This window comes from Dipteris shenzhenensis, chromosome 21, assembly GCF_047967505.1.
Source record: "Dipteris shenzhenensis isolate YYH24624 ecotype China chromosome 21, Dip_SZ_1.0, whole genome shotgun sequence".
NCBI lineage: Eukaryota > Viridiplantae > Streptophyta > Polypodiopsida > Gleicheniales > Dipteridaceae > Dipteris > Dipteris shenzhenensis.
This window is the reverse complement of record NC_141616.1, coordinates 7886602-7912694: the sequence shown is the minus strand read 5'-3', so window position 1 is coordinate 7912694 and position 26093 is coordinate 7886602. Positions and strand designations below refer to the sequence as shown.

The 26093-nt window shown below is 46.4% G+C and overlaps 1 protein-coding gene across 1 annotated transcript in view; it reads right to left on the bottom strand.

Moving 5' to 3' along the window:
• Positions 1 to 1074: 1074 nt before the first annotated feature.
• LOC147888441 (Sodium Bile acid symporter family) overlaps positions 1075 to 26093 on the bottom strand; it is a 266247-nt gene continuing 241228 nt past the window's right edge. Inside the window, exon 15 of the mRNA XM_087392161.1 lies at positions 1075 to 1217. Coding sequence (XP_087248287.1) covers positions 1143 to 1217 — 75 coding nt within the window. The 3' untranslated portion in view covers positions 1075 to 1142. The remainder of the gene's footprint in view (positions 1218 to 26093) is intronic.

The following is a 26093-nucleotide window of genomic DNA, read 5'->3' as shown; positions in this document are numbered from 1 at the left end:
AAGACTTCTAGATGTTAAAGAAGATATGCGTGATACAGTTGTTCAAAAATATCTTTAGTAAAGTGGAAGCATGGTTTAGGAGAGGATAGTTCTTGGGAAGTGTAATCAAACTCAGAGAGGGGTTCCTTAATAAACACACGAACTTCCTTAATATTATATTATTAATAGATAGTAAGGTGTGACACTACTCATATGAAACTAGAAGACTATGCCATGGTCACAAGCTAGTGGAATTTTAATGATTGTGGGGCCTAGTAGTGCCTAGTTAGTTCAGTTAGGACTAGCCTTAGGTCCTACGTGTGCTAAGAGTCCTAAGTGGACTACCACACATTTAATATGTGACCAATTGGCTGGGGGTGGCAGTGGATGCCTTTGACATTGTTAGTAGTGCACGTACGGAGTTGTTCTGCCCAGTCTTGGAGGTGAATACGAATCTCCTGTCTGTTTGTCTTGAGTTTATAGTTGACACTTTAGGCTGGTGCAGGTGTAACAACGTGTCAGAGGTGAAGTAGATATAGACAATCCACAGAAGAGCTGGATCAGCAGGGAGTCCAGGAGCTGTATTCTAGCATGCTTAGAAGGTGAGTAAAAGGATATTCAATGCAAAAAATGCTTAGTAGTTGTAAAACTATTACAATCCACAAAGGCATACAAAGCGAAAAAACACACAGAACAACACATGCAAATTTATATGAACTTAAATACCATCCACTTTGTGTAAATTCAATTTCTTTTATTCAATAAAAAGTTGCATTGTTCAATTTTTAAGAAACAAGGTAGGAGGATGTTCTTTTTTAGTTGTTATGATTAAATCACTCCTCAAATTCTGGTACACAGATCTGACGTAAACTTGTTTTGATGATATCTCTACAAGTAAAAACCCGCAATTTTTAGCCTTTAAAAAAATCCATTGCAACATATATTATTTCCGATTTTATGATGAACTAAATACACTGTGACGTGCAAAACCACATCGTTCTTGCATGCTAGAACAAATTCTGACATGCATTTTACAGAAAAATAAGGTCATGTGATGTTCATGTGACATGCATTTTACAGAAAAATAAGGTAATGCGATGTTCATGCTCCCTCATCCAGAACATCATCAGCTTTAGAATGCGCAAGTCAAGGCATGCCACACATCAATCTTCAGCAGCACGCAAAGTTTGAAGGTCACCTTGAATCCAGAGCCTCACTAGGAAGGAATCAATTATTATCTGCAACAAAATTTCACAGCTTAAAGCAAAAGAGAAATATCTTTAAACACCACAGATAATCATTTTCACTCAAGATATTTCCTAGAACAGTAACCACATGCAGAGAAGGACTTGCTTCATACTTATGATGTTAATGGCACACCTGCCACGTGGGAAGTTAATACAAATACCTCATCCTCCCATGAAGCCATATTTTTAGCTGCCTTTGAAGACAGAAAGTAACAAACAATTACAAGAGAGAAAAGCTAATCAATTTTAGGTTTATAAAGTAATCTAGTGCATTATCACCCTCCAAGAAGATGACTCAATCCATATTCTTCAGAGCATCTACAACATCATATACAGAATCCTATCACTGCTCGGCCATTTTGCCACCCAGGCATGGAATATCTAGCATGGGACTTGAGCACATATTAGAGGTTACACATGCAAGCCCAAGATCATTGAGACAAGCCTTATGGGACAATGTCAGGCCATCTTCTACTACCCAAGCTATCCCATCCCCATGTGCAAAGGTCTCATCATCAGCTTGGCAAAGCACTTTTAAAATAGAGTGAAATACATTACATCTCAACAAACGAAGCAAAAACTAAGAAACTAGCAAGTCCCAATGAAATCTTTCTTTTTTTTCTTCACAAAAGAGACTTCTATAAGTATAAAAATACCTGCAAGAGCCAGCTCAAAGCGGAAATACATCATGCATGGCATGAACAGAAAAGTCACCCAAAATGGGTCAACAGAAAAAACCTTAGTATAAACTGGAAAGAAACCAAGGAGGAGGCTGAAGGTGCCACCTTAGTCCTGCTATAGACTTTGAGAAGAAAGAAGAGCCCCTCAATTCTCTGAGAAAAATCTCTCTCCTGATAGAGGTTTCCCGAGAAGAACCCTGCATAGTAGCCCAACTGGCCATCAAAGGATGTATGGTATTTGGACTAAATACCGGCCATGGTGTGAGAGGGGTGGACCCGAGATCCATCCAAATCCTTTGTGCATCTGGCCCTCTAGATATGCCACATTGCAATACTCTCCACCAGTATCTCCCAAGAGGTATGCACATGAGCATGCACCGGCGGTCTGAAGGGGGAGAAGGGAACATCATCCCGAGAGCAATATGCAACTAACTGTCGTTGAAGCGAGATAGCCCCAGAAGAGTCCTACGTCTCAAAGAAAACCTGAGGGCCCGAAAGGAAGAGCCAAGCCATTGAACCCCAAGTCATATATAGGAGTGAGAAGGAGCAAAAGCACTGACAATCCTAGCAATCCCTCTCCAAATAACCCTCACTTTCTGCAGTCCCATACACAATGATGAATCGACTCAGTAGACCTGCAGTGAGGACAAGTAGAATCTACCCCAAACGTGGACCTCCGCAAATTCACCGCAATCCCTACACAAATACACCCCCAAAAGAAAAGAGTGATTTTTGTATTCCTGAGGGAATTCCATGGTCTCCATCGAAAGACTCTCTACAGGATCAACAGAAACATGAAAGTTTTCGAGAACTCCAGCCTCTACAACTTATCTGAAACTTCCTTGCATTACTTACAATATAACAAAAAAGGAGAGACTCTTCTCTTGGTGCCCTGCATAAATCCATTCTCACTCTCCTAGACTTACTGCAAAAACTTGATGGGACCCTACCATATAGCCATATCCTCCAAGATTCCAACCAACTCTTTCAGCACACACTATATCCATATTTAGGAGTTAAAATTCAACTTGATCATGTGAAGTACATTAGGTGAAGAGCCATGAATCGTGCATCCCCTTTGATTACACAAATAAGTTATAGTATTGGCCACAGATCTCAGAGTACCTAGGGCATGCAACACACGATTCTGGGTCTTCACCTCCTGAGAGTGCACATCTTAAATCTTTGTGACCCACTGTGGCATCAACCTCATTACCTAGCTCAATCTTATATTGATGTGATAATGTCCAAATTTGGAGCATTGCTACCTGTACTACATCCAAGGGATGGTTCAAAAGCACCCCAAACCTTGAATGAGACCAACTTTGGTTCTTCACTTGTCCGCTACGAAATACAACAGAATGATGCACAATAAGGTACAAATGCCAAATTCATTAACAAAATATTACACCACTTGGTTTTTTGATTGCACACAACTGAGATTTTACAATATAACATCAATGACCAAAGTTGGCCAGAGCTAAGAGATGCATTCCTGAAGAGGTTCTAAAATGAATTTAGTAAAGAAGATGTGATGCTCAAACTCAACGGATTGAAGAAGCACCCATGCACATAGTTTACGATTTCACTGCAATGATGAGAGTCTTAACAAATTATGGTCTAGGTGGAAAATGCCATTTTGGTGGAATGTGGTTGTGGTGGTCCATTAAATGTACACCTGCCAAAGGTTGCCTTTGATGATCTAATGAATCTTGTGGTGCATCAAGCATACTGTGTGGGCATCTAGAGAGTATTGGTATGAGGGGAGAAGGTGTATAGGTCCATCTTCAATTCTTCCAAGGCTTCAATTGGGTTGATGTGAGCTTCAATTTATTTCTTGTGGGCTGCATTTCACTCCTCAAGTAGTCTAAAGGACCTCTCCTCCCCTTTCTCCGCTCCCTCTCACTGCCTCTCCTCCCCCTGCTGTTGTCTCCCTCCCTTGTGCTGCTGTCCCCCCCCTCTTGCCACCTGCTTCGCCCATAGGCCCTCCTCCCTTTGCCAGCCTCTTCCTCCCCCTTCTACTTGCTCTCCCCAACAGCTCCCTCCCTCCACCTTCTATTGCGCTCCCCCACTCCTCCCTCCTTCTTCCCCCTGTCCTCCCCCACCCCTCCCCTTCCCTCCCTGCTGCTGTCTCCACCTCTCCTCCCTCCCCACTGCTGCCTCTCATCCCTCTTTCACTTCACTACTTGCTGCTGCCTCTCTCCCCTCCTCCTGCCTCCCCACTGCTGCCTACCCCTGCCCCACCCCTTCCGCCTCTATCCCTTATTGACACCTCTCCAGCACTCCTGTAACCTCTGATCTGCAAGCAAACACAAGAACACACCAATGTGAGGAAACTGAGCAGGCTGCTCACCACCCAACCATGACATCTACGAGATGTGATCCCGAATCATGAGATGTCCCCTCCGAGCCACGAGCTGAGCTACTGGCACGAACTCCCAACCAGATCCTAACCAGCTTGGTGTCCCATACCACTAGGTGGCGTTGTGAAGCCTGAGATTTGCTGCTGGGCCTTGCGCTACGCTATGATGCAGGCGCGCGTCCACGACTCACAATCCAGGATCAGACCTAGCACCTGGGAACGAAACTTGCTCCCATCGGCTCCCCTAAGAACTGAACCTCTGGGCCCCTTACATAGACTCGGGCCCCAAGCGCCAAAAATAGCGAAGACCTCTAACTGGTTCGTACCCTTGCCACTCAACCCAAGAATCAAGCCTGCCTAGCTCTAAGCCTCCCCAGGCTACCTGAGCTAGTCTTGTGTACCAGTACACATCGGATACCAATCCGTATGACATACTTCCCCTCCTCTAAGAACTCACTCCTGAGTTCGCTAAAAAACCCGGGAATGTCCTCTGGAGGTTCTGTAATGTCTCCCATGTTGCATCCTCCTCAACACGATCCTTCCACTTGATCTTATATTCCGTGATAGTTCTATTAAAAATCTGTCTTTCACGAAATTCAAGAATAGTCTCAGGTTTGTGTGGAATAAAAGTTAAATCTCTAACTTCTATTATCCTTTGGGAAGAAACAAGTTGATCATCCACACCCAATACTTCTTTCAGTCTACTGACATGAAATATGCCCGAAGCATATCTTCAACCAATTGGTTGACCTTCTCTGTATTACCATTGGATTGTGCATGATCTGACGCACTCATACTTAGAGTAGTTTCTGACTTCTCAAAAACAAGTATCCAAAAGTTACTTGTAAACTTTGAGTCCCTGTCACTGACTATGTCAGAGGGCAAACCATGCAGCTTAAACAAGTGGTCCACAAACTCGTGAGCCAGCTGAACAGCTGAAATAGCTCTTCTAGTAGGTAAGAATCGAGCCATTTTTGTCAAACGGTCGACTATGACCCAAATGGAGTCATGGCCCTTACGCGTTCAAGGCAAACTAGTAATAAAATCCATGGAAATACTTTCCCATTTATTACCTGGAATTTGCAATGGCTGTAATAAACCCGTGCTTCTAAGATGTTCTGCCTTAGTAACCTAACAATCCCCGCAACCTACCACATAGTTTTCAATAAATGCACGCATCTTGGGCCAATAAAAGGTATGCTTCACAAGAGACATAGTCTGATGTATACTCGGATGTCCAGCACTAGGAGCATCATGACACTCCCAGAGAATCTTGGATCGAAGTTCCAGAACATCTGACACACAAATCTTTCCATTCCGGAACAGCAAACCGTTCCGAATCATCCACTGACCTCCCGCCGCCTGTACCGTAGGGGGCACAATCCCTGAGTCTTGGTCAACCATGGAGCTCCCATCCTGGACTTTCTGCCAATGAATTTCACTATTGGCATCGATTTCAACACCCCACACAAAGTAGAAAACTTACAGTGCAACCTTAGGTTTACAAGAGGTAGCATCTTCTAGTACACTATGCACACACTTGCACTAAGTCACGCACATGGTTAAGTCAAACTCGGGGTGATAGGGAAAGACTGCTAACATCTGATGATCCTGCTGGGAATGATGTAGTGAATGTTTTGAGTGGGTAATTGAGTGGATTGAGAACACGAGTCTATAGAAGTGAGTGTAATTCTCAAGAAAATAGCTAATGCTGACCCAATCGGAGTGAAAATAAATGCTTGGATAAGCAAATTACTATAAAACATTCCGTTCAGGATAAAAATGTGGACTTTTGTATCTTGTAGATCTATTTGACGCCGACTGGGGTTTGGATTGAGAATTGGCTGAAATGACTATCAGTTGCGCAAAGCCTTCTCAAGGATTGAAATAGGTCTAAGGATATTTCCGTAAATGACATAGCATTTACAAACTTGACTCGACTTAAGGCATCCGCCACACTATTCAACGAACCCTTCCGATAACGTATTTCAAAATCAAAATCTTGCATTAATTCTGCCCATCTAGCTTTCCGTCCCCTCAACTCAGACCCATCACACACATACTTGATTGACTGATGATCGGTCAATACAAGAAACTTCAAACCATACAAGTAGTGTCTCCCAACCTTCAGTGCATACACGACTGCATAGAGTTCTTTTTCTAGTGTGGGCCAAGGATATTGGGTGTCGTCTAGCTTCTTACTCTCAAAAGCTACAGGTCTGCCCTCTTGGAATAAAGCTGTCCCAATCGCAAAATCACTCGCATCGGCCTCTAAAACATAAGGCCGGGTAGGATCGGGTAATGCAAGAACGGGTGCTTCCTTGATAGTTAACTTCAAGGTTTCAAAAGCCTTGTTCAATGCATCATTCCAAGAGATCGGTTGGGTAGACCTATGTCCACGACCTTTCAATATGTTTGTCAGGGCTACCGTAATGTGTGAATAATCACGCATAGACTTCCGTAGAAATACCGTAAATTCTAAGAAAGAACGAAGTTGTTTCACAGTCTGAGGGATAGGCCATTCTAAAACCCTCTAGATATGATCCAGATCAATGCTAATACCTTCAGAAGAAATCTTGTATCCTAAGTAAATGATCTTCTTCATAAAGAAGTCACATTTACTCATCTTGGCATAGAGCTTATGCTGTCTTAGAATAACCAAGACAATCTATGTGATCCTCTAGCGTTCGGCTATATACCAAGATGTCATCTAAGAACACTACAACAAATTTGCCCAGAAAATCTCGGAACAAATCGTTCATCATTTGCTGGAAGGTGGCAAGAGCATTGGTCAAACCAAAAGGTAATACAAGAAACATGAAGAAAGCAGAATCAAAACACACTGATAGACATCATAATGAGAAGTGTTTAATATATTCCGAAGCTGCATCGCAATTACAATAGGTCCCTGAGAAGAGGAAATATTATCACACTGAATACAAAATTGGGTGTCCTTATCCAAAAAAGAAAGAGTATGTTCCTTCCATCCAATCTGAATATCGTGGCTTTTAAACCACTCTATTCCGATTAACAAGTCCACATGCTCCAAGTGCATGACATAACACGTAAGAGCCACTGTGTATTCTTGAATCCGAATAGAAAGTGCTTCAATCTTGCGATCCCAAAACTGCTTCCCAGCTGGAAGCTGCACCTCATAGGTGTGATCGCTAGGTATCGTGGACAGCCCCATCTTCTGCACAAGTTTGTAATTAACAAAGTTGTGAGAGTTGCCCGGGTCAAAGAGAATGTGAATTCTTTGGTCCCTAACTTCTCCATAAACTCGGAAAAGATCATGGGAATCAAATAACGAAGTATTAAAAGTGCAATTACAAGAAAGTGGGCAAGTAATGACATTGACAGAAATACCTGTCATCGAAACTTGATTAGCTCCTTTAACTTTGGTACCCGGACCTGCATGGAGCTTCAGTTCCGGCGCTTGCTTCTGGTTCTTGCGCTTAGGACAATCATTCCTAGTGTGGCCCCACTCCTCGTAGATGAAGCAACGTCCCTCTTTCTTTAGCTTCAAGGTACGAAGGACATGGGCATGACCATTCTTCCCTGAGTCAAATGTTTCTTGGAGGCGTTATCTATAGACTTCGACTCCCCGGTACCAGTGGTAGACTGGAAGAACTTCCTCTTGTTCTTCCCACCCGTGTCGGCAACTGTGGTTCCCTTTGCACTTGCCATGGTATCATCATAAATGCGCGCGTAATTCATGGCCTCTTGCAACGTAGTACACTTGTTGTTCTTGATCTGTAACTTGTAGACCCCTTCGAATTCTATCCATGTTGCAGGCTTGGGTTGGAGTTCCTTCCACCACAATAAAGCCTTTCCTGACATAAACCCGGCTGCAAGCTATATTTTCTTGTCATCTGGGTAAGGGTGAAACTGGAAGTGTACTTGCCACTTGTGCAACCAAGTGTCAACAACCTCCTTGGTACGAGACTTCTGATCTCCAGGAAAAAGATCTGGAGTGATGTTCAGACCTAACACTGAAGCCATGGCATCCACATGCGTGAGCGCCTGAACAGTGCTAGTCAAAAGTGTGAGTGTAGTTTGAATCCTTAGAGTTGCTGTGTCAACCCCGTTTGATTCGTGTTAACTTGCTCAAACTTTCCATCAAGAGAAGTGGTGAATTCACTGAAGGCTTTTTTCGTAATCACATCATCGTAGAGACCCTGGTCATCCTCCGCATGGTAGTTCATATCCTGGTCTCCCATCACAAGCTCAGGGTCTACAGAATCAGCCATGACTGAAATCTGATCTGATCTGAAAAGAAGATAGGCTAGAGAAGAGAAACAAGCAGGTGGCCTCGGAGCTAGGAGGTAGAAATGAAGTGAAAGATGGCCAAAAAGGAGGCGATGGAAGAAGGGAAAGCTGGCCGATGAAGAAGGTAAGCTGGCTGAGCTGAGCTGACGAGTCAGCTCAGATTCTTGAACCTGGGACTCCGCTCCTAGCTGTCCGTACGAAGTGCTATAGCAGGCCGTACAAGTGTTATGGGCTCCCGGGCGTGAAGGTGTAGAGGGGCTGGAATTCTACGCAATCTACAGACTATGGGAGAAGGCAATTTGGCTGAACTAATAGCGGGAGAGCAGGCTTTTAGTAAAGCCCTGCTTTTCCAAAAGCTCATCCTCCAAAAACGGAGGGGTAGCGCTTTTTTAAGCCTCCAGGCCCCCCCGAAAAGCAACTGGCCTAGATTGCGATCTAGCCCTCCTGTTGCACTCCTTCCTGCGCTCCCCTTCTACCTGCCATCACAACCCTTGAGCAGCCAGCCGACATGCGGGATCCCCTTTGGTTCGCCCCAACTCTACGCTCTCTCCTGACTCCCTTCTGACGCCTCTACCCGGACTTCCTCCTAACTACACCTCTCTCCCTCTCTCTCAACCTATCACTTCTTGCAACGAAATCACCCTGCACTCTCTCTCTCTCCTTCCTTCTATCCCAATCTAATACCACTTCCCTTAATCGATGAACTAGCAGACACTTGCATGGTTTGAGCACGAATTTCGAAATTAGGGCATACCTGGAGAAAAAATCGTCCAAAATTCTCACAACATAAGTTCCTACCTCAAGAGTTGGCTCTGATACCAACTGACACGTCCCTAGCACTCCTGAAACCTCTGAGCTGCAAGCAAACACAAGAACACACCAACGTGAGGAAACTGAGCAGGCTGCTCACCACCCAACCATGACATCTACGAGATGTGATCCTGAATCATGAGATGTCCCCTCCGAGCCACAAGCTGAGCTACTGGCACGAACTCCCAACCGGATCCTAACCAGCCTGGTGTCCCATACCACCAGGTGGCGCTGTGAAGCCTGAGATCTGTTGATGGGCCTTGGGCTACGCTATGATGTAGGCGCGCGTCCGCGACTCAATCCAGAATCAAACCTAGCACCTGGGAAGGAAACTTGCTCCATCGGCTCCCCTGAGAACTGAACCTCTAGGCCCCTTATATAGACTCAGGCCCCAAGTGCCAAAAATAGCGAAGACCTCTAACTGGTTCATACCCTTGCCACTCAAGCCGAGAATCAAGCCTGCCTAGCTCTAAGCCTCCCCATGCTACCTGAGCTAGTCTTGTGTACCCAGTACACGTCGGATACCAATCCATGCACATGACACTTAATGCTGCCTCCCCCCTTCCCTCACCCTTCTGCCTCTCTCCCTCCTATTGCTGTTGTCCCTACCCTCCCTCCCCACCTATTGTCCCTCCCCTCGCTTTCTGCCCCTCGCCCCCCTTTCTGCCCCCCCCTCCCTCGCCCCTTCCTCTCGGCGGCCAACTTCCCCCCATCCCACCACCTTCCGTCCTCCTAGTTTTTTCTCCCTAGTGACGGACAGATCCTACTTCTATTTGAATCGGCCTTCCATCTTTGATCGGGGAATGGTTTCCCTTCATCCAATCCTTGTCCACTTCCACTGGCCTCGATAACTTGCATTTTTTTTAAAGACAAGCTACTGCAGCTCTAGAATGATGTGGATTTTGAGAGCTCCACCACCCTCTTCGCATGCGTCCATTGGTCCCAACCCCTCCAAGATGCAAGGTAGGGACTGGATGCGTTTTGCCTTGCTTTCAAACGTCACACCCCACCTGTTAGATATTTGTTTTTTGGGGCGGGCTTTTTTTAGGTGGTTTTTTATTCTTCTGGAGTCGCAAGTACATTGCTCGAGGCTAGCCCCTTGGCACTTGGTTCTAGGAAGGTTTTTCTCTCACCTTTTTACCAGGCTTTGACCCAATGCAGGAGGATAGATGGGTCACATCATTCTTTATCAGGTTCCCCGATTTGCCTCAAGTCTACCACCAACTACTCACCGGAGCTTCCTTTGGTTTGGTCACAGATCCCTCCCTCTCCCTTGTTTACCCTCTTTTGCAACAGAAGCTATCAAATCTGATGGGGTCCTAGAGTTAGGGTCATCATCACTGAACCTAAGTTAATTTGCAAGATTTTTGGGCACTGGCTAGAGATTGCCTAAGAAAAAAGAAAATGCCCAAGAATTCCTCCCAGCCGGGATGTATGGCAGCCCTATTTGGGGGCCGGATCTATCAGATATAGAGTGGGCTCGGGTGGAGCACCTACAAGTTCTTATGCTATCACAAATGATTCGCAATAAGCCGTTAGTTCCTCACCAGATAATTCAAGTTGAGTTTGGATCATCTCCACTAAAACTCAATGCTGCAGTTTAGGTTATCACTTACCTATATCGGGTTAGGGGGTATGGAGATTGCACTTCTGGACGCAACAAATTACCGTGGCTAGCATTGTCCTCCTCTATGGCACTATCAGCAGCAACAGGTGATCAAAGAGATGGTTTGAGCAACTGGACTGCACATGGATAGACTCCACCCCTTCCAATATAGCATTGACGTGCCTTTTTCCCCTCTCCTGTCTCATGAGGTCAACCCGGTGATTCATGAGGATCTTTTGCAGCTACACACTTTTAGGACGAGCTTCCAGTGAAGCTCAGCTTCTTTAGGGATCATTGCTTACATATCACAGCGGATTTATCGACCCACAAGGATATACACGAATCCACCTACCCCACTCATTGAGGATATCCATTGGGCAGTTTCGGGTCTCTTCACGTAGACTTCGCATTGAGAGTGGCAGGACTGAGAGTTTGCCCAAGGAGAGGTGCTTATGCACGTTATGCGACACACATGAGATTGAGTCAGAGGAGCATTTCATTTTCAGTTGCCTTACATACTATGAGATTTGAGGACGCTTCTATTGCATCTTCACAGATAGTTCTGGGATATTGTCCTGCTTTCTCTCTTTTTCAGACCAGAGATGCCTAACTGCCTTCATTCACGAGGCAATCAGGCACCGGGAGCATCTACTTTGATCACAGACACAGGAGCAGACCTCCTTGATAGACTCTTCTTAGAGCTCGATCACCGATTCCTTCCAACCAAACCATGTGGACTCCCATACCACGAAACCCCGTCATGATCGTGACACAGAGCTAGCGACCCGACAGCTCAGACAGAGGATGGATGCACAAATTACACTTGAGGATATTCCTTCCTCATTCAGAGTTGGGGCTCCCCTGATAGGGGTTACAGTAGCCCTTGTCAGACGCACAGCTATGACCAGGAGACGATCCAGGACCACTTCCTCGGGCAGCCGCCATGCCCCCACTACTTCATCCACCTTGATCACACCAGCTGCAAATAGAAACAGGGGGATGGAAAAAGATGCCAAGGGAGAGTAGAATATGCCAACTATGTGATCAAGGTATGGTTGAAACAGAAGAACACATGGTAATGATATGCCCTCACTATGCACACATTAGGGAGGAGTTCAATCACCTCCTTGAGGGACATAACAAACTGGCTGATTTGCTGCATAAAGGGTCACCTTCAGCTTTAGGAACATTTGTGTATAAGCTCTTCAAGCATAGGAATCCACCTGAATCCTAGAAGGTGGTTTCTCTTTCCACCCTCCCATCTTCGGGAGGAGCTTTCATGTACTTGTGATATTGTATTGCTCAGGTCCCATAGGCCGGTTTTGGTCTTCAGAGGACGATAATATATTCTTCTTCTTCTTCTTCTTCTTGACACTTTGATGATGATGATGTTAGTGTTGTGTAGACGATCATCATTCTGACATGACTATGTAGCACTGTGACACTCAGCACTTATCATTTTGCATTCTACATTGGAATAGATGCTCGTTTAGTAGCTCCACCGACACAGCTTGTTTGTATCAAGATTTTTCACAATCTCATACACCCATCGGTCTTTCAAAGACTTTAATAAACTTTCTTTTTTTCTTTCTCATGCGGCCCCTCTCAACAAAGTGTTCCTTCGGCACCTCTTGCATGCCCTGCAACTGTTGAGGCCCTTCTATTGTTCTTGACCCTCTTTCTCACAGTTGTGGCCAAAGAAGACATTCCTTCGTTTCCTTCTCTCGTAGCTTAGGAGCTCCCCTCCCTCTTCAAATCCTGGCCCTCTCTGTCCGAGCAGCCCCCTTCCCCTTCAGCACAACAAGTATCTATTCTTGGTCGATGGCCTAGGGTGCCCCCCTAGCTCTGCAAGCTTGTTGTAGGTAGGGATCTTACAGATAATGGTGACATCATTGGTTCAAAGGAACTCTTTCTCTTCTCTAGCTGGTTGTGGAGACTTGACAGAGTTTGTACCCTCCCCATTGTTGACGTTCTTCTTGTTGATCATACTGCTAGAGCGCCCACTTCTACAAGTTTGGGGGGTCCTTTTCCTATGGACTTTCCTCCTCTCCATGACTCAAGAGATCCACTTCACCGGAAGGACGTGTTTAGATGGGACTTGGCCTTCGACAATAGTTAGGAGCTCTATAGAGGAAAGAGCAAAAGCGGCCTCAGATGCTTGGGTTCAAGAAGGCCTTACTGCACCAAGGGCTCATCAGCACGTTCTTTTGGATCCAAGAGCGGAATATGCCTTTACTACACAAGAGTCATTTTAGACTCAGATGGAAAGAAGAGTCAATAAACACTTCTCTATTCTTGGCAAGAGACAAGGGAGAAAAAGTGTTTCTTATCTACTTGACTTTAATGGGATTTTACAATCAAATACTAATGGTGTCTTATGTATGTTACAATCAAATCCTAATGGCATCTTATGTATTGCTTCTCCCAAAACTACCCAATTTTCTTTCTCAGATCCATATGACCTCCTCAGATCTCGAATCTGTTTGGCCTTCTTGGATCATCCTAACCTCGGTTCCATCCAACTTGTCCCCTCAATTCAATTTGGTTTCCTAGATCTATCCTTCATGTTGGATTGTCTTGTTCCCCGGATCCATCATGCATCTTGTATCATTCCGCTTCTGAATTGTTGTGCTTCTAGATCATCCTGCTTCCTGATTCCATCCTACTACTCGAATTGTCTTGCTGCATGAATCCTCTTGCATCTAGTACCTTAACCTATGCCTCTCTTCTTTTTGGAGAGACTCACACGCCTACAAAAGATATGCCAGACACAAAGTTTGATAGGCTATTTTAGAATTGGTCAAGGGCAAGTTACCTGGCTCAAGTGGGTTGACACTCTCCTTCTTCATTTCTTTTGGGACATGATTGGCGAACATGTCACTTCAACCTTGTAGGGCATTTGGGACTCTAGTGTTATGCTTGATTCACTTACAGAGGGTCCCATTTATCTTATCCCCAAGGAGGGATGCAAAAATCTGGTTGCCAAACTGCTCTGCATGGCCCAGTCAGAAGCTTCCCAAAAGGAAAATATATTATCAAAAATGCTTCTGCCATGAACAAACCCTATCTCCATATCATGAATAAGATTAGGGAGTAAGGGATGCAACTACAGGCAGATTGCCTTTGCCACTAGGATTTTGTGACAAGTGCCCAATGAGTGATGGGTCTCCACTACGACACTAAATTTCTTCGCCCCCCTTTTGGGATTAAATGGATGAGACCCTCCATAAGTGAGCCAGGCATCTCACTCGAGTCCCAAACGCCCTATAGAGCTGAGGTGATGTGATCCCTAATCATATCCCAAAAGGTCAAGAAAAAGGAGGGTGTAAGCCCATTTGAACCTGGGTATTCACCCTTATGAAGGGCAAGAAGAGCAGTCATGAATTCTAGGTTGGTAAAAGGTGCGTCAAGAGAGACTCTCATATCTGGACTCACCAACCTAGGGACACACTGCCAAATGACCTGTCTGGTGTCATCTGCAGCCACACTACCAGGATCTGCTGAAAGAAGGGAGGCATAAAAATCTGTAGCTATGCACATGATGGCATCTGGATCTGAGTGCAAAACTCTCTCTTAGTCAATAAGTTGAGAGACACTCTATCTACTCTGTCTGGGGCCATGAGTAGAGAAGAACTGCTTATTGATGAAAGGCAAACACTGCTCTCTGATCCAACAAAATCTGCTAATGAGCCCTTGCTCTGCAGCAAGGCACTCCTGGATCCAAGCATCAAGTGGAATCTTTTGTTCTTCCCTCTGCAAAGCTGCCAATTGCTGCTGGCGAATACCAATCTCTCGCCTGAGAATCTCACGTCTCCTGGTACTAGCAACTAAATGATAAAGTCGCTAATATCAGAGAGGGCTGCTGCAATATGTGAAGGGGAGGGCACTCCACCCTACAAACCTAGATCTGCAAAGCTGCCTCTGAGAGGTCCTCCTAATGCTAGCAGACCGTCCTCTCAAATGCAGCTTGGAAACCATCAGAATCACCAGAAAGTGATCCGAAGTGGAAACCCTCGGGGCAATGCAAACTGATCCTGCCCAATCATCAACATAAAATCGATCAATTCGTGCATGGATAGGCATCTGCAGCCTCCTGATCGACCAAGAAAACATAAGTGATTGTGACTAAGTGTGAAAAGCATCGTCAAGCCAAACATCTCTGCCCCACTGAAACTGAAGAGAAAGGCATGCCACGCTGCCCTCTTCAAAGAATGGATGCCACCCTCTCTACCTCCTTTTTTATTTGAGGGTAACTCTACCATGTTGAAGTCCCCTCCTATGATCCATGAATCTACAATGGGGGCCCAGAGAGCAACTCCTTCCAAAACCGTACATGATCCCCTCTGTTATTGGGGTCGTAAAGGTTGAGTCGTCCAACCTTGCGACCCCCAATCAAAAGAAGAACCAATTGGGCTCTAGAGGGTAAGATCACACCATGTCCGACAACCAAGGGGAGAAAACAATCCGAAATTGAAATACAAGTACCTCCCCTAGTACCAAAGGCAGGTGACCAAAAGGTGTGACCTGAAAGTAGCTTGCCTGACTTTATACAATCACTGGCATCCAGTTGTGCTCCTGTAAGAGTAAAACATCAATAGAGCCACCAATAACCTATGGATGAAGCTAATTCCAAATCAACTGTCTGCGGCAATGATGAGGGACACCACCAAGGCCCCGTATGTTCCACCAACAATCCTCATCGGCTAGAGGATGTAGAATGGAACATCTTACCCGACCTAGTGGCGGAAACAAACCCCTCAACACGGGAAGACCTCCTGCTCAAAGAGTGAGGGATGGAACCAAGTGGCGGAAAATCAACAAGAGAAAACACCCCGCCACCTGAAGAAGAAGATGCCCTATCAAACAGGAATCCCAATCATTGCCTCACTAAAAGTAGAAGGCACTCCCTCTGCCCCGCTCCCTACCCCCTGCCTCAGCCTCCTCCCCCGCTCCCTACCCTCCGCCTTAGCCTTCCCTCTACCCCACCCCCTCCTCTCCCCCGCTCCCTACCCCCCACCTCTACCCCCTCTCCTCTACCCCGCTCTCCTCTACCCCCTTTGCTCTACCTCACTCCCTACCCCCCGCCTCAGCCCTCTCCCCTCCCCTCTCCCTCACTCCCTACCCTCCGTCTCAGCCCTCTCCCCTCTCCTCTCCCCCGCTCCCTACCCTCCGCCTCAGCCCTCTCATCTACCCCCCTCTCCTCTCCCCCGCTTCCTATCCCCCTGCCTCAGCCCTCTCCTCTACCCCCCTCCTCTACCCTTCCTGTCTCACCCTCTTTTGCTTCCTGTCTCCCCCCTCTTCCTTCTCCCACAGCAGCACTTTTTGGAATGGAAGGAGCCTCAAAAGTGTTCGAATTGGCCTCCTCACCTCGATTGGCGATGGATATTCCGTCAGCCAATCCTATTCCACCTCCACCGGCAACGAAAACTATTACATTTTTTGAAGACGAGTTGTAGCAACTCAAGAAGGACGTAGAGATTGAATGCTCTACCACGTTGATCACATGCATCTTCAGGTTTACCCTTCCAAATCCCAAGCCAGAGACTAGATGCTTGCAGCTCTTCCCCCAGACCTCACTCCACAACTTTTAGATGTTTGTCTTCTGGGACGAGGTTTTTTCCATGTTGTCTTTGACACTCCAGAGGTTGCGAGCACCTTGCTCAAAGCTGAGATTTTACACCTAGGACACAGGAATATTTTCTTTGACTCCTTCAATATTGGTTTCGACCCAGTGGAGGCAGACAAGGAAAGTTTTTTGCTCTTCATCAGATTTCCCAGGCTTCCCCAGGTTTACCATCGACTTCTTCCTGCCTCGGGATCAGCTTCATCCAGGTGTTACTAGGGGTTCCATTGATGTCTTATTTATTCGGGAGCACAAATTGGATTCTAGGGATTGTGCCAAGTCAAGCAAGTTGCTTTCTGGCCATACATTTTGGTCGCCTGCCTTGGGCACTAGGGAAGGCACTTCTATTTCAGTTTCACAGTCGGTTCTCCCCTTAGTTGTTGGACACAGAGTCATTATCCCCTCTAGGGCTCAGCGGATTATTCTCTTGATTGGAGGGCGGAAGGTTGGTTTCCTTAACCTGTATGCCTCAAACATTAGAGGGGAACGTGTCATTATGTGGAAGAATTTTCTCTCTTGGGCCCCCATTGCAGATTCTTGGGTGATTGAAGGTGACTTCAACATGGTTGAGATACTGTCAGACAAACAAGGGGGTAGAGAAGGAGGACTTCACTCTTTGGAGAGAGCAGCTTGGGATGCCTTCCTTTTTCACCAGAGATACTTGGTTGGACGATGCCTTTCTTATTCCGCCACAGTCCCTCCTTTTCTCTTGGTCGAATAGCAGGCAGCAGATGCCTATTCATGCACACATTGACAGATTCTGTGTAGATGATTGGGCACTAGAAAGAGGTGGATCGGTATGCATTGTTGCTGGGGTTTCCACTTCAGACCACTTTCTTGTTGTGCTGGCTATCTCAGAGCCTCACTTGAGAGGCCGGTCTGCCAGCATCAGGATTCTGGATATACAGAGGACCTTACTGAGGCAGCCTTGCAGATATGAGTTTCTCATGTCCAGGGTGGTCAGCCATCTCCATCACATGTAGCTGCTGCCCTTTCTCGTATTAGCGACTTTTACCACTCAGTTGCTAGTACCAGAAGACGAGATATTCTCAGACATGAGATTGGTATTCGTGAGCAGTTGGCAGCTTTGCAGAGGGAAGGGCAAAAACGGCCTTCAGATGCTTGGATTCAGGAGCGCCTTGCTGCAGCAAGGGCTCATCAGCAGACATTGCTTGATCAGAGAGCATAGTTTGCCTTTCATGCACGGGAGTCCTTCTGGATTCAGATGGGTGGCAAAGCCAATAAACACTTTTTCTCTACTCTTGGTCCTAGACATAGTAGAGAGAGAGTATCCCAGATTATTGACTCACATGAGGTTTTACAAACATATCCAGATGACGTCATGCGCATAGCTTCAGATTTCTATGCCACCCTTCTTACTACAGATCCTGACACACAGGATAGAGAGAATGCTAGACAGGTTATTTGGCAGAGCATCCCTATGTTGGTGAAACCGGACATGCATGTTTTGCTTGATGCACCTTTCACCAACACAGAGTTCAGGATTGCACTTTCAGCCCTTCACAAGGGCAAGTGCCCAGGTTCAAATGGCCTCACCCCTTCTTTCTTCATTGCATTTTGGGATATGATTGGAGACTACATTACATCAGCCCTGCAAGGCATTTGGGACTCTGGCGAGATCCCCGGGTCACTCATAGAGTGTCTCATCCACCTTATCCCGAAAGGGGGTTGCAGAAATTTAGTGTCCCAGTGGAGGCCTATCACACTTTTGGGGGCATGTTACAAGTTTTGGGCCAAGGCAATCAGCCTCCGATTGCAGCCCCTTCTCCCAAATCTTATTCATGACACTCAGACGGGATTTGTGCATGGCAGAAGCATTTTTGATAACATTTTATCCTTTTGGGAAGCTTCAAAGTGGGCCATGCAGAGCAGCCAGAATCTAGCTATTCTACTCTTGGATTTTAAAAAAGCTTATGACAGAGTAGATTGGGGTTTTTTGGAGGGCACCCTTCTACGCTTTAGCTTTACAGATGCTTGGATCACAGGTGTTTCCTCTTTGTACACATCAGCCCACAGCCAGGTACTTATTGGTGGGGTAAGGGGTGAGTTCAGATTTCCAGATCAGTCCGTCAGGGATGCCCCTTTGCTCCTTTTCTTTTTTTGTTTGTGGCTGAAGCTATGAGTATCTATATTAGATCTCATGCTGACATCTTTGGGCTGAGACTTCCCATCAGACGGGAAGAGGAGCTACTTGACAGTGAGTTGGCAGATGACACGGCAGTTTACTTGGATGCCACACTACAAACGCTCACTTCTTTCAGGACAGCATTGGATTTATTTTGCTTGGCGGCGGGGGCACAGATAAATTGGCATAAATCCAATGGCTTTTGGATCAGTGACGAGGACACTCTAGATTGGGGGCTTGACATAGGTTTCACTTGGGTTCAGAGGGGTGTGCCAGTTAGATATTTGGGCTGGTAGGTCGGCTAGGATATTTCCTCCACGTAGCAGTTTGCTCCCATGTTGGAGAGCATCAGGAGGAAGCTCCTTTTTTGGGGCTCAACCAAGCTGGACCTTGCCTCTAGAGTTGTGGTGGTCAACCAGGTCCTCTTTAGTTTGTTTGTTCTTGCTGGTGCCGTTCTAGGGATTGCATCATTCAGCTCAGGAGACCGATCAGAAATTTTCTTTGAAGTGGAGTTGATGACACAGCAAATGTTTTAGCCAGGGTGGCTTGGGAGACCCTCATCCTCCCTACACAGGAAGGGGGTCTCAATATTATTGATCCAAATTTACAGTGCAGAGATTTACTCTGCAAGATGGTGGTGCAGGGACTCATGCTAGGGTAGGAGCCGTGGAAGGCATTTTTTATTAGTAGCATACAGACGTGCACACCTTCTTCAGGAGGAGACTGGATGAGCAGTATTAGATGGATATTCACCCTAGCACACCTCAGGTCTCCTTCGTCCCCTCTCACAGTTGCCATCCTAAAAGCATGGGCCAGCTTCAGGAGCACTCTTCGAAGGATTCTCCCTTCCTCTCGTGAAGAGATTGATAGGCAACCGGTCATGTGGAATGATAGTATATTGGATGATCTTGGCAGACCACTTGGTGCTTCACACTATATTCAGTGGTCCAGATGGGAGAGGGGACTTGCCTCATCTCTGGGGTCATGGAAAGCTTTCCGGAGGCTTCCAGAGGAGACTAAATCTCAGTTGACAAGACATCTCGGAGGGAGTGCAGCGAGGATCTTGCAGATTGAGGCAGCCCTTCCCGTGGATTGGGTAGACACACATGATATGCCTCTCACTTGCTCCACTTGGGCAGGTGCTTTTACGAGAGGGGGTGTTTCTCTTCAGGTTTTGGCCTTTCGAGATGCACATGGGGATGCCTTGGTTTTTTATGTGCATGATGGTGGCAGATTGTTCAGGTCCACAGAGGACATCTTGCTAGAGTCTGCCTTTCAACCTATCAGGGTTGTAGGTCTTTTAGTGCCGGGATCAAATTCAGAGTGGTTCCTTGACCCAGACCCCCGGCTTCTCTCCACTAGATCTTGGAGACTTTGGCTCTACGGGGGAGTTCCCATTAGGTATTTGCAGTGGGACCCTGGAGAGTGGGAGTGGATTGACGCAGGGCATTGAGAGAAGAGCATCCCCTTCTTTCGCTACACGGTCAGTAATGCCAGGAGATTCCAGCTCAGTAGTAGAGGTTGGAGACCTTCCAGAGTTCCTCATTGGGAACATTTGATATCAATGCGGATTTGCGGAGGTGCTTTTGGAGGAGACTCTGGAAATCCCACGGGAATTGAAAGATCACTCTTTTCTTTTGGCTTTCTATCCATGGTGGGATTGCAGTGAACCTTTGGAGATCCAAATTCGGAGCCGACCCTACTTTCCCTCGTTGCCTCTCTGCGTTGGAGACGATTCAGCGTTGCTTATGGGATTGCAGACAGGCGAGGATGATTTGGATGGGGGTAGCTAGGATTTTCAATCACTTTGTGCACTCCCCATTCTTTATGACACGGGGCTCAGTGGCTTGGCTTTCTCTTACTGGGCCTCAGGTCTTTTATGAGAGACATGACTCTTCTCGGGCCATTTCGATTCGACGTCATTAGATTGAGTCCTGTTCTTTGGATATGGTACTACACCTTCCTTTTGCAGCTATACATGCGGATACCTCTTGGGAGATACTGGCGAGCATAGCAACCCGGCATATCTGGAGAGCCAGATGCACAGAGGCATTGGAGGGAACTCAGGTTCATCCCTCGCACACATTGGCTAGGATTTGGACAGACACCATACATACTTTGATGGCCGTATGGCTCTGCTAGTCCTCTTCTTCTTGTAGAGGTCCCTGGTCATTTTCTTTATTACCTTCATGTTCAAGTTGAATGATAACATTTTTCCGAAATGTTCAACATCTGATCAAATGGGATCTTAATTGATGCCCGTTTCAAGGCTTTGAACAGTTCCGCAGAAAGATTTTTGTCAATTGGTTTTCTGATTTCTATTTCATGGTTTACCTTCGGACTTGGCCCCCCGACTCGGATTGATTGTCGGACTTTGTGTGGGACCTATTGTTGGATTATGCCTTGGTCTCACTGTCGGACTGGTTTTCTTCTTCGGCTGCCAGACCAGATTTGTCGTCCTTAGCCTGTATGTTTGTTGTCTCTGTTTCTCCCACGTGCAGGTTCCGAGAGTGTGGGTCACCTACAATTGTGTCATTGCTTGTTGTAGCAGCATAGGTGTTCACAAGTATAGCATAGATCCTTGGGTCGTATTCCAATGAGAGGTGTAGGCTAAAGCGTGGAAAGCAGATCTCATCCGTGCGTGGGTGAGAAAGAGGGCTTGATCACAACGATTGATGGAGGTTCTCGCCTCCACGGGAGTTCAAGGGTTTAGAAGGGGATTGCAAGGTTTGAAAAGGGGACAGGGTTGAGAGAGCTATCTAGGAGTTTCAGGGTTCAGAGAGGGTTGCAGGGTTTAGGAGTCCAGGGTTGAGGAGCAGAGAGCTAGTCTCCTTCGCTGATTCGAGGGGTAAGGGAGGAGGAGGTACAAGGGACGAGGTACAAGGGAGGAGGGAGGAGAGAGGAGGAGGGAGGTACAAGGGAGGAGGGAGGAGGTACAAGGGACGAGGAGGAGGAGGAGGAGGGAGGAATGAGAGAGAAGGGAGGAGGAGGAGGAGGAGGCGGAGGAGGGAGGAAGAGGAGAGGAAGGGGGGGGGAAGATGGGAGATTGCAAGGTTAGAGCATGCTTTCACATTGAGGAAGCATGGACCCAAGGAAAACAAGCACATGAACACTAAAGTGAACTGAACACTGAACTCCAAAGAGTGGGAGCTTCTGAGATATTTATAAATGTTGGTCTCTACACAATCCGTAGGTACCTCCGTGGTGGGACCTCTTTTGTGCGGCTTGTCCAAGGGCATGCCTGTCTAAGCGTGGACAAGAGTCCCTCCACTTTTTGGGGGGACCTTTTGGATCTCTACACAAAGTGGGGAGACTTTTTGGGTCTCTACATAAAGTGGGGGGACCTTAGAAAGCGTAGAATTTTAGTCTTTCTCTCTCTAGATCCTGATTCTGCAAGCATGATTGGATCTTTTCTAGAGAGGGTTTTGGCTATCCTCATCCTTATGCTGGAAAGCTACAGAGTTTGGGTTTTTCTATTGTCAAGATTCAGAAAAGACTCGTCAGACTAGGAAAAAGATTCATCGTACCATATTTCAGGATCAAGATATTACAAGCGGAGCTTTGCCGCTACTCTACACACACAATGATCTCATCTTCGTTGCTCTAGACTGTACATCCATCCCTTGTTGCCGTAGAGTGAACAATGTTTTGTATCTCTTTCAATGCCCTTGTGCAAACTTCTTCCCGATCTTTCCATCGGAGTTGTCTTTCCTTCAGTTCCTTTTTCTCTGAAGACTTCTCCTTCACTAGGCCCTTGGACCGAGCGATAGCTAGAATATTAACTTTTTCCGAACCCTCCGCAATGTTCTCATCAGCATGCATCCGGATCATATGGGTCATGATATTGATTTCTCATGGTATACGACAATCTTCGTTGCATTCCTATATTAGACTTGCCAATTCATGTATGATCACTGCATTCGCATGTGGCGACGGTTGTAGAGGTGGCAAATTTGGCTAATCGTTGCCAAATCTCACAATTATTAAGCCTCTCTCCAACTGGTGTTTGACCCATAATGGGCAATTTGGTCTGGGTCTACGTCCATCTATTCCCATGCAATAGTCGCACTCCTTATCATTCTGACCCCACCCAGTTTTGTTTTAGTTCTTTCAGTTCCTTTGCTGATTCCAATGTCTCTGTTGATTCCAATTTCTTGTTGTTCCCAATTTCCTTGTTACTGTTGTTGCTGCTCCTGCTAAGCATCCTTTGTTGCATTTGCGCCAATGGCGACACAATTCGCTACGGTTGCCAAAGTTCATGGTGGCAGCGCTTGACCCTGATTTACGCGCACGTTTATATTATACCATCACACCTCAGTTGAGTGGTTCTTCGTGCCATTCCACTTAGGAATTATGGGGCGATTCTTCGTCATTCCCAAGCTTTGCAGTTTTTGCTCAACCAACATCTCAACCTCACGTGATGTTGAAGCTTTCTTTGACTTTAATTTCTCTTTCTTCATCTTCCTCGTGTCTTTCTTTGCTTTCTTCGTCGCCTTCTTCTTATTCTTTCATTTCTTTTTCTTGTCATCATTGTTCAAATTGCTGTCAGATTATGCTTCTCTCAAATCAGAATCTGTATCAGACCCCCTTTCTGTCTCACCCGAACTGGTGTCAGAATTGTCTTTGGAATCCATATCCACATGCTTCTTTTTCTATTTTATTGTACCAATGTTCCTTTCTTCCTGCTTGACCGATTCTATTAAGGAATTGAAACCCTTCACCCTTGCTAGAAGGGCTATGCCTCCCACCACACTATGGATTTTTGGTTGCAGTCTTTTGCAAAGATATTCTGCCATCGTCTCCACTTGCGGCCCTTGACGTCACTTTACCTCCTCCTTCCCACCACTTCCTTTGGTGGTTAGATTTTCCTTGCAAGAGGTTGCAATATGAGCGAGGTCGGTCTTTCTGCTTGAGCCAACCTCGCATTTAAATTCAAAAGTTGTTGAGCATAGTCTTCGACAAACAACTTCTTCTACTTCAATTCTCTTAGCTTTTTTTGGACATCACTAGGAGTTTTTTGCTTCTGAAACCTTTCCAAAAAGGATGTCTTTAGCTCATCGTATGTGCAAAAATGTCCCACTCTATACGGGGTAAACCATCGCATTGCCCTTCCAGCAAGCGTTCCCGCGAATTGGTGTAGCTTCTCCGAGTCTCCGAACGGGGTATCAAAGCTATAGGCTTGCCATCGTGTTTCGAATTGAGCCACATGACTATCCAGATCTTATTTATCTTTACCCAGGAATTCTTAAGACTTACATTTCAAATTGGCCATCTGTGAGTGTGCCATTGGAGGAACCGGCTACGGCAGCAATGGTGATCTAGTTGACGGTGGAGTTAAGGAAAATGCACTACCATCTCTCGAACTATTACACAAAGTGTGAAAAGCTGGGTTATCTTCGTCTTGATTGGACTCTATGTCCAAATTTCATTTATCTTCATTGAATATTTAATTTGGGATTCCCTTGTCATCGGTTTTGGATTCTTTGTTCTTCGGATCTTTCGTCTGGAATCTTTTGCTCCTTTTATTTGGATTCCCCGTCCTGATTTTCTTCATTTCCTATGACATTCGCTTTTGGATTCCCTGCTACCTCCTGAAAATTCTTTGAAACAATGTTTTCCACTTCCTCAAGTGATGGGAGATCTGGTGGTATATCTTTGTAATCTACCTTGTTGATTCGATAAAGATTAAAAGGTAATCGGCAATTGGTTCTTCTTGCATCCAATTCGTCCGACCCCAAAATAGCGGCAATCTTCGGATGTCCTACGAATTGATCTCTTGGACTATCTGCCTCCAATTCGTTGTAGTAGTTGCTCTCTTTGGAGTCGACCTTGGAAGCATGTTCTTTTGGATATAGTGTCTTCATCATTACAGTTCTCCGATATTCATTCTCTTGCCAGAAACAGAAGAACACATGGTAATGATATGCCCTTACTATGCACACATTAGGAAAAAGTTCAGCTCTCTTCTTAAGGGACATAACAGACTGGCTGATTTGCCACATAAGGCGTCACCCTCAGCTTTAGGAACATTTGTATCTAAGCTTTTCAAGCACAGAAACTCACCTAGACATAAAGGTAGTTTCTCTTATTACCCTCCCCTTTGAGGGAGGAGTCTTTATGTATGTAAGGTTTTGTATTGTTTCAGGTCCCATAGGCCGATTTTTGGTCTTCAGAGGACGATAATATATTCTTCTTCTTTTTCTTCTTCTTCTTGCATATGCATTACCATGCCCACATTGCTTTTCACTTTATAAGTTTCAGACAGAACTCCGAAATCATAACTCTTCCGTTGATCTTCGGAAATTTCAAAACCCGCCTCTTTCCGGACTCCGAATTGGGGAGATCTAAATCTTAGAACTGGATCAAAAGCCACTTTCTTATAATTGTTTCACCAGTGCAACTATCATCTTGTCAGGTAATCGAGCACAGAACTTGATTTGAGTTTTTGAACCCGCAGGATTGCCAATGTTCCGCGAGGCACCTGAGGAGGAGGCAAAGGGCCAGACGCAGAGAGAGAGACAAGGGTCCGCGAGGAACCTGAGGAGGAGCAGAGCAAGAACCCTTACATGGAGACCCACCTCCCCAGGCGGAAGGGGCTACCACCCAACCAAATGATCCTCCCGTATTGGAGGTTCAGCGTCCGCATTCACCCTTGCATCAATAGCGAGCCCCAGGAGCTCCTGATGCGGTGATGGCAGACGTTAGCCAGGCAGCACGGCCGAGGAGGAGCAGATCCAGAGCCCTGGCGAGACTGATCAGCAGGGGGTTCTGTGGTCGCCCCTATTCCCCCCTCTCCCCCTCCCCCTCCCCCTCCATATTCCTCCCCCTCTTTCTCTCCACTCCCCCCCCGCCCCCTCCTGGGTTCTGCCTAGCCTCTTCCCCCCCCCCCCTCGCCCCTCCTGCTATGATCATTCTCACCACCTGTCCCCTTCCCTCCGCCTCCCTCCCTCCTCCCTCCCCCGCTGCCCCCCTCTCCACCTTCGTAGTAGCAAGTTCCTCAGCCTCCCTCCCCTCCCCTACTTCGACATCCCTGCCAGCAGGCAAGGGTAAGATGACAACCCCTTTTGCTTCCTCATCGCGACATCGGGTCCATTCGGGGAGGGAGCCAGAGGGATGGGGCTCGTCCTCCCGGTCAGTAGCTCCCAACCTCTAGCCTGGGCATCCCTTACAGCGGCACTTATGGAGGTTGGGACCCTGGAATTATCTGGAGATTCCGAACTCTTATCCTTTACTGCCACTGGAGGTAATGCTTATGGTCTTGCAGCCCCAGAAGGGGGGTTTGATCATTGCAGTGGGCTCTCAGACACACCCCGTTTGGAGATTCTAGTTTGCCTCCACAGGGTTGGAGAAGTGGTCCCCAGAGGTGTTTGA